The following is a 13,461-nucleotide window of genomic DNA, read 5'->3' as shown; positions in this document are numbered from 1 at the left end:
TTGCTTTTGTACAGAGGGTATAGTAGGTGAATGGGTATGGAAGTGCCATAGCTTATCATGGAGGGCTTGAGCGGCTTTGGGGTGGGTGGAAGGGCATAATTTGGCAGGGTTTGCATAAGGTGCCATGAACCATGAATCCTTTAAAAGTTGGCCCAATTCCATGAAATATACAGAGGACAAGGACATGATTATCCTCACAATCAAGCAGGCTAGCTTCGGAATGTAGGGTGTGGGGTAACAACCTACACCACCCACACCCTTAACTCAAACTGGTGAAACTGGGTGCACTGGGATTACAGCCGTGAATCAAGAATAATGTCTTGGCCACTATTTTAACACCTCCATAGAGTCTCCCTGACTCTATGGAAATTCAGCTCCAGGAGACTGAGTGGCATTTTCCAATTGGTACCCAGTTTCCTGATGTGACAGGGAGAGATCAACTTCCAGGAGGTAGGCAGCCTGTCAACTCTCCAGGCAGGCCTACTGACCCTCCTTGCCTCCATGGGTTGGGGTGCAGACAAAGACCACTCTGTAGAGCAGTTTTCCCTGCCACATTGCTGGCCAGGCTGCATTTTGTGCTTTCTTCAATTACATTTTTTAAAAGTGGCTGAGAGACCATTTTCTTGTTGAGGTTTTCTCTCAGTTACTTACCTTTTGTTACAGCCGGGTACTTCTCTGAAGTTGGAAGGCCTCTGATTTGTCACCTATACCACCCTTAATCGGATTGGGAACCCATCTCCATGCCAATGAATGGTTTACCCCCTTGGAAATCTTAACTTTAATCAGGGTCTCCCGGAGGTGGGCTTTCAATTTGAAAACAACCTGACTTCCATTCATGCCTCTGCGGCGAAACTTCAGTTATTTGCGACTTCCTTACGACTTACTTTTCCAACTGCCTTTGACGTATCAGAAAAACAGAAAAACTCTTCATCCAAGTTATCAACATAGATTATAAATGGTTGAGGCCCCAACACTGATCTCTGTGGCACCCCACTCATTACAGCTTGTCAACCTGAAAAGGAACCACTTACCCAAATGTTTCTGTTGGTGACCAATCCCTTATCCATGCTAATGTTTTACCCACAACACCATGAGCTCATATCCTGTGCAATAATCTTTTATGTGGCTCCTTATTGCATGGCCCTTTGGAAATCCAAATGTGTTACGTCTATAGTTTGCCCTTTATTCATTCTGCTTATTACATTCTAAATTGCTCTGACAATTTGTAATTTCTCCTTCATTAAACCATGTTGACCCTGTTTGATTGTATTATGATTTTCTAAATGTTCTGTTACTCTGTCCTTAGTAATGGATTGCAACATTTTCACAATGACAGATGTTGGGCTAGCTGACCTCTAGTTTGCTGTTTTATATTTCCCTTCTTTCTTGAATGGAAACATTACATTCATGGTTTTCCAATTTGCTTGGATCTTTCTAGAATTGATAGAATTTTGAAAGATTACAATCAACCTATGTTGATGTGCAGTTTAGGTGGATTGGCCATGTTAAATTGCTCCTTCATGTCCAAAGGTGCAGTTTAGGTGGGGTTGTGGGGATAGCGTGGGGGAGTGTGGGCCTAGGTGGGGTGTTCTTTCAGAGGGTTGGTGCAGACTTGACGGGCCGAATGGCCTCCTCCTGCACTGTAGGAATTCTATGGAATGCACTATCTCTGCTGTCATATTTTAAATGAAAATACAAGCAGCCTGAGTTTTATCTTGCAGGATACACTAAACTCATATGAATATTCAAAGTGAAATTAAAAACAAAATTACCATAGATTGGGGGGTTTAGACTGAGTAAGATTGTCAGTTTGGGGCACCCAAATGGAATGTCGGCATCATGAAACCTGTAAATTGAATGAGGTGTGAGGGTAAGAGAGATGGTGCAAGATCAGGTGGTTTTGCTGATAGAGGAGAAAACTGGCTCGTCCTTGTTTTAGTAATTTCAATCATTTGTCTTTTTAGTTCTTTAATCCTTCAATTCATGAAGAGTGCACTGTCAGCTTTCTTATCTGCGTAGCTTTGTCCTGTAAATCCCTCACCAGCAGGACAGGCATGACCTGAATTAAGCATGTTGGCTTACTATCTATACATGAATCTTTGACTGCTGAATTTAATTTTCTTGCTTGGCAACGTGACCAAAACAAAAACGATGAAGCAGAAGGAATCCTTTACCTCTCTTCTGAAGAAGAATGCTTGCTTGTCTGCGGCCGTTCCCATTTTCAACGTAGCAAGAATAGTTCCCCAAGTCTCCATCCTGCACAGAGTCAATTAGCAGAGAAATGGAAACTTCTTTCTCCCCGAGGTGCTCCCTGAGAATTCTGGTGCGATAAAGAAAATAACCAATTAAATATATAGCTCACATTGCCGTTCAATGCAGTGGTCTACCTGCTGGGTTCTAGGTTTTTATACTTAAATTTTTAATTTACAGTGCTAAGCTTTAACTGTAATAGAGGCCCTGAATCTCACAAATCCTTGCACAATTTCTAAAATTTCTTGAATACTTTTACATGGCACATACAATATATTCTGCCATATGTTACGTGCATAAAGGTTGCACATATAAGAAATTAATAGGTTCTCGTATAAACTGATGTGATAAAGACTAACCATAACTGAGCACCATTGTTGCAGCTGATCTGATGTGTGAGAATTCAGTCATTAGTGATAGTGACCATGTTTCTTATGTATTCCAACAATTTCGATGATTTGGCTTTTTACCAGATCTTCTTGTTTTTCTTTGAGTGTCAAAACTGATGGGCATTAAGATTTACTGCATCAAACTCCATCATGATGCTTCAGCCAACTTGGGTCAATGTTTGTGTGGAGTTTGCACATTCTCCCCGTGTCTGTGTGGACCTCAACCCCACAACCCAAATATGTGCAGGGTAGGTGAATTGGTCACGCTAAATTATCCCTTAATTGGAAAAAAATAATTGGGTACTCTAAAAAATTTTTTAAGTGATGCTTTCGCCAACAAATGATTCTGCAGCATTTTAATTAGTCAGCCCTGATAGCGCTGTGTTCATATTTAACCTCTGACAGCAGCAAAGATGTATTCTTATGTTACTGATAAATGGTGTCAAATTTAAAGGATATTTGATGATCGCAGGTTTATGAGCAAATTAAAGACTTGCAAGGAATTCATTTGAAAAGGGGCATAATTGCCACAAGCAGTGACCAATCTTTTTTGTGTTTTGAAAGGAAGAATGGAAGGGGCTCAAAAATATGATGAAGTAATATAGACTCATAGAATTTACAGTGCAGAAGGAGGCCATTTGGCCCATCAAGTCTGCACCTGTCCTTGGAAAGTGCACCCTGCTTAAGCCCACCCCTCCACCTTATCCCTGTAACCCTGTAACCCCACCTAACCTTTTTGGACACTAAGGGGCAATTTAACATGGCCAATCCACCTAACTTGCACATCATTGGACTGTGGGAGGAAACTGGAGCAGCCGAAGGAAACCCCCACAGACATGGGACGGAATTGAACCTAGATCTCTGGAGCTGTGAGGCAGCAGTGCTAACCACTGTGCTACCATTCTGCCCCATGATTTTAACCTTTCTAAAAACTGGTGACAGCCTGATTCCCACTGATCCTGAATTTAAGATGCTCATCTGAGAAGGTAGAAAAGGCATCCACCTCGCTGTATCCTTCTTTAAATACACAAATCATCACCTAACATGGATTGGACCCCAACTGCAATTTTAATTCAGGCCTCAATCAGACAGCCATAGTGATGTCTTGTCAGTTGAAAACTGTGGGGAAAGGACACAGAACCGAAAGAGGTTATTTAAGCCGAGTGTTTTTACTTTCTTTTTTTTGGGGGGGGGGGGGGGGGGGGGGGGGAGGGGTGCCTACCTCTACCTCCACTTTTCTCCTGCAAAACTTTTCCAAGGCATAATCCCTGTGATGCATCCTGTGAGCTTTCCTTTTATGCCAGCTCCTGACTTCTTGCTGCCTAAACATCTGCTTCCATCTGCCATCCAGCTGTCACTTCCCAGCCATTTTAAATGGACACTTGACTGGAGGCACATTTAAGAACATTCATATGGTGAAATAATAAACAGCTCTTCTGGCATTTAAAACCTTTCAGAAAAATAGTTTCCTATTTAACAGGATATTTCAGGAAAATAAATCAAAGTTACAAATTCATCTCTCACTGTGCAGTGTTCTATAAAAGTAACTTAAAATATTTCTACCTTAAAAGGTACCTTAAAAGCCAAATACAAAATTGAAAAACTGTGACCGTCCCCTTACTAAATTTACAGCCCCTTTGCTTTCAAAATTGAAGTATATTTTAGTGCAGAATAATTAATGCAAAAGAACTGGGACTGATGTGTGCAACTTTTCATCCCATCAAACTTTTATCAGCCATTACCTGGCTCTGAATTCACGAAATGAACAGAATGAGGCCAATGCCACATGTTCAAATTTTCATCCAGAAAGCTCTGAGGGTGTAATTGCAGGTCACGTCATGTTTTTTTCTTCATATTATAAAACCATAGAGAGGCTACAGCACTGAAAGAGGCCACTCAGCCCATCGCGTTTGCACTGACCGTAGAGAACAAAAAAAAACAAGTAAAAAATTATGTAACTGTTTGTTGCCTTTTTATGAATTATCAACCCATTCTGGCCAGCACTGCAATAATACTGGGATATAATAGCGTATGTTATTGGACTCGAATCCATCGGCTTGGACTAATAGCCCTGAGTTCAAAGGTGAGTTCAAATCCCACAGTGACAGTTTGAAAATTTTAATTAAATTTTTAAAAATGCTGGTGTCAGCAAAGGTGGCCATGCAGCTGTTGGACTGTCATAAGAAACCAGTTGGTTCACATATTCCCTTTAGAGAAGAAAACCTGCTCTCCTTTCCCAGTCTAGTCAAGGTTTGACACCAGTCACAATGTGGACGACCCATAAGAGGATAACCAGGGATGGGCAATAAATACTGACCTTATAGAACACAGAACATTACAGAGCAGTACAGGCCCTTCGGCCCTCGATATTGCGCCGACCTGTGAAACCACTCTAAAGCCCATCTACACCATTCCCTTATCATCCATATGTTTATCCAATGACCATTTAAATGCCCTTAATGTTGGCGAGTCCACTACTGTTGCAGGCAGGGCATTTCGCGCCCTTACTACTCTCTGAGTAAAGAACCTACTTCTGACATCTGTCCTATATCTATCTCCCCTCAATGTAAAGCTATGTCCCCTCGTGCTAGCCATCACCATCCGAGGAAAAAGGCTCTCACTGTCCACCCTATCTAATCCTCTGATCATCTTGTATGCCTCAATTAAGTCACCTCTTAACCTTCTCCTCTCTAATGAAAACAGCCTTCAGTCCTTCAGCCTTTCCTCATATGATCTTCCCTCCATACCAGGCAATATCCTGGTAAATCTCCTCTGCACCCTTTCCAATGCTTCCACATCCTTCCGATAATGCGGCGACCAGAACTGCACGCAATACTCCAAATGCGGCCATACCAGAGTTTTGTACAGCTCCAACATGACCTCATGGCTCCAAAACTCAATCCCTCTACCAATAAAAGCTAACACAACGTACGCCTTCTTAGCAACCCTATCAACCTAGGTGGCAACTTTCAGGGATTTATGCACATGGACACCGAGATCTCTCTGCTCATCCACACTACCAAGAATCTTACCATTAGCCCAGTACTCTGTCTTCCTGTTACTCCTTCTAAAATGAATCACCTCACACTTTTCTGCATTAAACTCCATTTGCCACCTCTCAGTCCAGCTCTGCAGCATATCTGTGTCCCTCTGTAACCTGCAACATCCTTCCGCACTGTCCACAACTCCACCGACTTTAGTGTTATCTGCAAATTTACTCACCCATCCTTCTACGCCCTCCTCCAGGTCATTTATAAAAATTACAAACAGCAGTGGCCCCAAAACAGATCCTTGTGGTACACCACTAGTAACTGAACTCCAGGCTGAACATTTCCCGCCCTCTGTCTTCTTAGAGCGAGCCAATTTCTGATCCAAACTGCTAAATCAGCCTGAATCCAATGCCTCCGCATTTTCTGCAACAGCCTACCATGGGGAACCTTATCAAACACTTTACTGAAATCCATATACACCACATCAACTGCTTTATCCTCGTCCACCTGTTTGGTCACCTTCTCAAATAACTCAATAAGGTTTGTGAGGCACGACCTACCCTTCACAAAACCATGTTGACTATCCCTAATCAAATTATTCCTTTCTAGATGATAATAAATCCAATCTCTTATAAACCTTTCCAAGACTTTGCCCACAACAGAAGTAAGGCTCACTGCTATATAGTTACCGGGGTTATCTCTACTCCCCTTCTTGAACAAGGGGACAACATTTGCTATCCTCCAGTCTTCTGGCACTATTCCTGTGGACGATGACGACATAAAGGTCAAAGCCAAAGGCTCTGTAATCTCCTCCCTAGCTTCCCAGAGAATCCTAGGATAAATCCCATCCAGCCCAGGGGACTTATCTATTTTCACACTTTCCAGAATTGCTAACACCTCCTCCTTATGAACCTCAAGCCGTTCTAGTCTAGTAGCCTGTATCTCAGTATTCTCCTCGACAACATTGTCTTTTTACTGTATGAATACTGATGAAAAATATTCATTTAGCACCTCTCCTATCTCCTCGGGCTCCACGCACAACTTCCCACTGCTGTCCTTGACTGGCCCTACTCTTTACCTTGACCGTTGACATTGACCTTGTCAATGGCCACCACACCACTGTCATCATCTGACATCTGGCTGGTCTACGGGAGCTCAATATTATCCAATATATTAACATTTAGTCATAGAATACACGATAAAAGTTCAAATTACCGTATGTCGCTTTCTCTGGCATGGTTATCATCAAGGTCTTCAATGAACTTCTCTCCCTTCATCCAATAAATTACTGGGCTGACCTCTCCGCCATAGCCAAAAAAAGCTCTGCAAGTGAGATTGGCAAAGATGCCTGTTGAACAGGGAGAGAATGGAAAAAGTATATTTTAGGTACATGTTGAATTTATTAAATGCTCTTTATCAGTACTGACAGAAAAGGTTGGAGCTTAGTGTCAGTACTACATCAACCACCTATATTTATGTACTATGTGCAAAAGCATTGCAAGACACTTCCTCTTGTGAAATGTACTTGAAATCATTGCTATCTTTTGTCTTATTTTGACAAGTTTAATGACCTTATCCAAATAGAGAAATATACTGGCACAGGAGCACTGTCTCCATAAAGATAAGGTTTTATTAAGGTACCTTCAGCAATCACATTCAAACTCCAGTGGTTCCCAAATTTTCACCTTTCTTTGTGTTTAATGCTACATTGATCAGACTGCTGACAGTCCCACCTTCAGCAGTAGTGCGTTGAGGTAAATCAGGGGCGATTTAACGGAAATTAAATAGAGTCCTATGTTGAGCGCATTTAGCCGGGCGTTTCCCGATGCTGGCAGCACCCAGATCGATCCCGCTATTAAATGGGACTCCGCTTCATTTTTTCTGGGCCTCTGTCTAATAATAATAATCTCTATTAGTGTGACAAGTAGGCTTACATTAACACTGCAATGAAGTCATTGTGAAAATCCCCTGGTCGCCACACTAATATGTCTGTTCGGGTACACCGAGGAGAATTCAGAACGTCCAATTCACCTAACAGCACATCTTTTGGGACTTGTGGGAGGAAACCGGAGCACCTGGAAGAAACCCACGCAGATACAGGTAGAACGTGCAGACACTGCGCAGACTGTGACCCAAACCGGGAATTTAACCTGCGGCGCTGCCGCTGTGAAGCAACAGTGCTAACCACTGTGCTACCTACCCGAACAGGTGCCGTAGCATGGCGATGTGGCAATTTTCACAATAACTTCATTGCAGTGTTAATGTAAGCCTACCTCTGACACTAATAATGATTATTTTTATTAGATCTCACAAGGCATGACAAGGCTGGTAAATCTCGCGAGTGGCCTCTCGTGAAATTTACTGGCCTCGTTGTTTCCCGATTCGGGTGTGGCAAAGCTGATAGCATGCGCCCAAGGAATCCCTGGTGCTTTTGGAGGTGCAGAAAGCCTACTGTTGAGCTATTTCTTTTTTTTTGATCCAGCTGGAATCAGCAAAGTCTGAGAGGCAATGCACATTGCTCCCTCAAGTAATGTTGATTTTCATTTTGTCTGGTTGGTTAACTTTCAGGCACAGCACAGCAATGTTCTTTTGCAGGTGTTGACTTTAGAGGCCTTACGCAGCCTTCTTTGAAAGGTCTGCAACCAGGAATGAATCCTGTGTCTTTCAAACACTATACACACGTTTTTCTATGGTACTTGCAGTCCCAAGGAAACTATGACTCCATGTAACTAACATGGATTCTGTCGTGTAATGTATTATATCGGATATTGGGTTGTTAGTAGGTTCTAATAGTTTAATATGCTAATCATATACTGTGTACGTCTTCACAGAAAGTCATGCAACATCATACAATTTGGTCTCTCGTACAGCCTCACGGAAGATGCAAACCAATAAAAAGTGTTCCAATAAAGTTCCTGTTCCATCGACCTTTCGAGGCTTATTAAGTATTTTGTATTAGTCTGACAATATCAAGAATATTATATGGCAGTAGCACATGTAAAATAGTGATGATGAAATCTCTACCATTCCTTGAAAGCTTTGAAAAGGTCACAAATCTCAACCAAGCAGAAGCATAGCTGAAATGCTATAGGAAATTTACCACACCTCACACCGCATCGGACCTTTCTGTGAAGTCATGCAATCAGCAGGTCAGTACTCTGTTATATGCGATGGGTGACTGTGTTGATGATATCCTCATCCCCAGGGTATTGATGAGGAGAAAGTTATGTATGATGAAATAATCAATGCACTCGACACCTACATCAATCTGAGGAAGAATATAATTGTTGAGCAGGTTAAATGTAACAAATATACCCAATTTCAAGTATACATGAAGCTGTATTATCTTGCAGAGAATTGAGAGTGTGGAAGTCTGAAAGGTGAACGGAACAGAGATGGAATCATTATTGGAGTGTGAGATGATGCCTTGACTGACCATATATAGTCAAGAGATGATTTAACCTCAACAAAGACAAGCTGAGGCCAAAAATAGAATTGATCTATAGTTTGAGATGACAGGAAGAGCCCTATGTCAAAAGCAGTTAACTGAGAAGGGTCAAATATAAAAAAGGAAAATCTATTGTAAAACAAAATCCAACAAAAGTTTTATCAGGTTCTTACTCTCCATCACAGCCAAATAGGTATCGACTTCCATTACATGCTTGTGTGATATGGTAATCAAACTAATTATAAATACTTTTTAAAATCTGAGTGACAGGAAGGGCTTTCCTGACAGCTCAAATAATTTACAGGTGAATAACACGCTATCAAGAACAAGGAATATTTCAGGTTCAATCCCCAGTCAGTGCTGAATTACATTATAATGTACCCAAATTTAACTCTGTGTATGTGGCTGGGTTTTGAATGGTGGATTTGGGTACCAGCTTGGCCTCAGCACCTGTGTTAGAGAAGTAAAATTGGCCAAGCTTCAAATATAGATCGTGATGAGTGACTACTCTTGAAAGTATACCTATGTAAATATTGGGTGAGTACACAGTTTGATTAATGCTCACATTAGATACTTTGTTGAAGAGGGGGTCATTATGTGGTGAAGCAAAGTCTCAGGTGAAGCGCTTTTCAATCAGCTGCTCTCAGAAAGCTCTGGGAGCTAGTGGCATTCTAAGGGCATTGGTGGTCAATGTTGCTCCTCCATATCCTGCCCCTGATGTAGTTCTTGCTGCACAATTGTTGGTAAGAGCTGGTCCCTCACTACACAGTTTGTAGCATACAAGCATAAAGCTGGATTTCCACTCAGTTCTGTGTTAGAAAGCTTTTCCCAAGCTAAGTGATCTCTCATCTTACTTCACTTCGTCATTGGGAAAAATATGTAAGTGTTCCCTCTTGGGACTAGATTACTGATACAAGAGTAAACCTGAAACTGTGATATGTTACTGATGTCGCTTGCTGCAACCTGGAAAGAACCTATTGCATTACTGTTGGGAACAACGCTGACTTTGATAGCCAAAGGGGATGCTGACCATGCCCTGTTTCAAGGCTTGAGTAATGGCTGTAGAAGGTGATATAGTTCAGTGTCAGCTTACTTTGTGAAATGGAAGGGCCTCAGTCAATGCTTGCCTGGGAGGCTAATATTAGAGGAATGCTCACTGAACGTCCACTGAGGTAATGGCTGCTTGCTCAGTGTTCCCCTCTTCCCTCCTATGCCAGCTGTTCTGGTGCTTATCCTTTGTAACTCCTCCCCCTCATCCTCTTGTCCCAAAGGCAGCACGATCGTTGAAGCACCAGTAAAATCTGTTTCACAGTAGTCACGCTCAACTTTCCAGAGTTAGAAAACAGCCAGAACAATAAACACCCAGAAGTTAACTAGCAACTTTAAAAAAACAAATAAATAAGTAATCAATCAGTAGTCGAGGAGCCGTTTAAATAGGACTTGCTTAGCACCTGCAAGTTGCTGTACAAATTAATCACGTAATCAGTCAAACATGAGCGCAGGTTAATACCACGAGAGAGAGCTGCCTTCCAACACAAAACCCAAATTTGCGCATTTTCTTAATTGTTTTAAATATAATCTAAGTGGTTTTAAATGGTATGTTGGATGTGTATCTCCAGCTCAGCATCAGTGTGTGTAGTCACTCTCGTTTCCAAACACGTTGACTCAAATACATGTGATGAATCCATGTTAACAGGTTCCAAGATCAAAACGGAGAAGTGCACTACAAAATAAAGTAAGATGGGGCGGGATTCTCCCTTCTGGGGACAAAGTCCCCAACGCCCACCAGAAAATGGGGGAGAATCACTCCAAACCTTTTCCTCGAAGGTCCGGGGTGATTCTCCATTTTCCAGGGGGCTAGCAGAGCCCCGGCATGTGTCCCGCAGCTCTGGCTGTGGGCGGGGCCCTGCTAGCCAGACCGCATGGCTGCACATGTGCACAGTGGCCGCAAGCGGGTCCGCCGACATGGCGGAGCCACACAGCGGGCCCGCGTGGAGGAAGGTAGGTAGGTCCCTCCCAGATCGCAATGGCGAGTGGTGATTCTCCGGCCCGGACGGGCCGAGCGGGCTGCCCAATACGACGGGTTCATGCCGGCGCCAACCACACCTGGTCGCTGCCGGCGTGAACGGCGCGCGAACGCTGCGTGGGTGGCCTGTGGGGGTGGGGGGCGGGAGGATCGAGCACTGGGGGGGGCGCTCAGAAGGGGTCTGGCCCACGATCGGTGCCCACCGATCGTGGGCCGGCGTCTCTACAGGTTGAACTCTTTTACTCCGCCGCCCCGCAAGATCACTCCTCCATCTCGTGCGGGGCGCCCGCGGGGAGGACGGCAACCACGCATGTGCGCATTGGTGCCGGCCAACCTGCGCATGCGCGGGTGACGCCATTTATGCGGCGCTGGCCACGTAATTTACGCAGCGCCGCTTTCACGCGGCGCCAAGGTCTGGCGTGAGTAAATGTCGCGGCACCGCCCCTAGTGGGAGAATAGGGGGCGAGGAGCGGCCTCCGACGCCGGAGTGAAACACTCCGGTTTTCACTCCGGCGTTGGGACTTAGGGCGGTATTCTCCGCTCCCGGTAAAAATCGGGATGGAGAATCGCTGGGGGCGCCAAGGGGGCGTGAAAAATGTCGGGAGGCCCTCCCACGATTCTCCCACGCCACGTGGGGAGCGGGATTCTCTGATCCTGAGGCTAAGTGTTGACGCCGTTGTAAACGCCGTCGCGTTTTACAACAGCGTCAACAGGCCCCCAGGATCAGCGATCCTGCGCCCTACTGGGGGCTAGCACGGCACTGGAGCGACTCACGCAGCTCCAGCTGCCGATACCAGCGTCAAACGGGTGCCGCGGTTCTGTGCATGCGCGCTGCGACCGGTGCGAATTTGCACATGCACGTTATGACTGACGCCAACTTGTGCACGCGCACAAGTTTCCTTCTCCGCGCCCGTCCCGATGCAACATTGCATAGAGCTACGGGGGACCGGCACGGAGTAAAAGAGGCCCCCACCAGGAGAAGCCAGCCCGCCGGTCGGTAGGCCCCAATCGCGGGCCAGACCACGGTGCAGGCCCACCCCCAGGGTCGGACACCCCCTCCCCCACACCAGGCTGCCCCCGCAGGATGGACAGCGAGGTCCCGCTGGGTAGGACCACAAGTGAACAGCGCCGGCAGGACTCGGCCTATCTCAGTGGCCACTCGGCCTATCTCAGTGGCCACTTGGCCCATCTCGCGTGGAGAATCGGTGGGCCCTGACCAGTGCTGCGCCGACCGCGCCTGCCCCAATGGCGCTGATTCTCCGGTCACCGGAGAATCAGTGGACCGGCGTCGGGGCGGCATCACGTGAATCGCGCCTGCCCTGCCAATTCTCCAACCCGGTTCGGGGTTAGTGAATCCCGCCCATGATCTCAAATGGTTGTTTACATCCTTTCTGCAAAAACTCCACCAAAGGTAGGGGGCGCGATTCTCCGCCCCCCACGACGGGTCGGAGAATAGCGGGAGGGCCTTCCCGACATTTTTCCTGACCTCCCGCTATTCTCCCCCCCCCCACTCCCGCCCCCCGACACTAATCGCTGTTCGCCGTTTTTTTGCGGCGAGAAGCGATTCTCCCCCAGCCGATGTGCCAATTTCCCAGGCCATTACGGCCGTTTGCACGAACGGCAACACATCTGCTCTCACCATTCGTGAAAACGGCCGCAGAGTGCCGTTCTGGGTAACCATGGTACTGATTGGCACGGCCGCACCATGGCCGTGCCAAGGGTGCCATGGGCCCGCGATCGGTGGGCACCGATCGCGGGCAGCGGGTCCCACGCACTCTTTGTTCCTCCGCCGCCCCGCGTGGTGGCTGATTGGCATACCGGCCCGCGCATGCGCGGGTTTCACGCATATGCGTGATGACGTCATCCGCGCATGCGCGGGTTGGAGCCGTCCAATCCGCGCATGCGCGGCTGACGTCATCGTGCGCGTCAGCCGCCGTTAACTTTGGCGCGCGGGCTTAGCGAATTTTGCTAATCCTGCGATGCCGAGGTTCACGGGGCCCCGCTGCTAGCCCCGACCGGGGAGCAGAATCGGGTCCCGGGTGGGGGCGCGGAGGCTGCCGGGAAACACGGCCGGTTTCACGGCAGCCTTCACGACTCTCCGCATTTGCGGAGAATCGCGCCCAGGGTGTCATATTGAAATTTTAGTTGCGCAACTTAATGTTAACTATTACCTACTGCCTTCTGAAAAGTAGAAATCATCACCACAGTCAACTTCTACGCAACTAGATATCATTAAGAAACTTCATTCAGGTCAACCAGTACACACTGCATTACTGAGCTAGCAGATAGGATAATGGAGAAGGGGAGGAATTTAGGAAGACGCCGGTTATTGGAGTTCGAAGTTGCAGGACTGAAGGA

At 45.9% G+C, this 13,461-nt stretch overlaps 1 protein-coding gene across 4 annotated transcripts in view; it reads right to left on the bottom strand.

The window, feature by feature from the left end:
* LOC119969061 (interleukin-1 receptor accessory protein-like 1) overlaps window positions 1-13,461 on the bottom strand; it is a 1,781,127-nt gene that overhangs the window by 101,937 nt on the left and 1,665,729 nt on the right. For all 4 annotated transcript variants that reach the window (XM_038802244.1, XM_038802246.1, XM_038802245.1 and 1 more), the window contains exons 7-8: window positions 6,845-6,977; window positions 2,175-2,320 (exon numbers count right to left, since the gene is read on the bottom strand). In XM_038802244.1, coding sequence (XP_038658172.1) covers window positions 2,175-2,320; window positions 6,845-6,977 — 279 coding nt within the window. The remainder of the gene's footprint in view (window positions 1-2,174; window positions 2,321-6,844; window positions 6,978-13,461) is intronic.

Source organism: Scyliorhinus canicula, chromosome 7 (genome assembly GCF_902713615.1).
Source record: "Scyliorhinus canicula chromosome 7, sScyCan1.1, whole genome shotgun sequence".
Lineage (NCBI taxonomy): Eukaryota > Metazoa > Chordata > Chondrichthyes > Carcharhiniformes > Scyliorhinidae > Scyliorhinus > Scyliorhinus canicula.
Note: the sequence above shows the minus strand (reverse complement) of the source record. Positions and strands in the feature narration are given on the sequence as shown.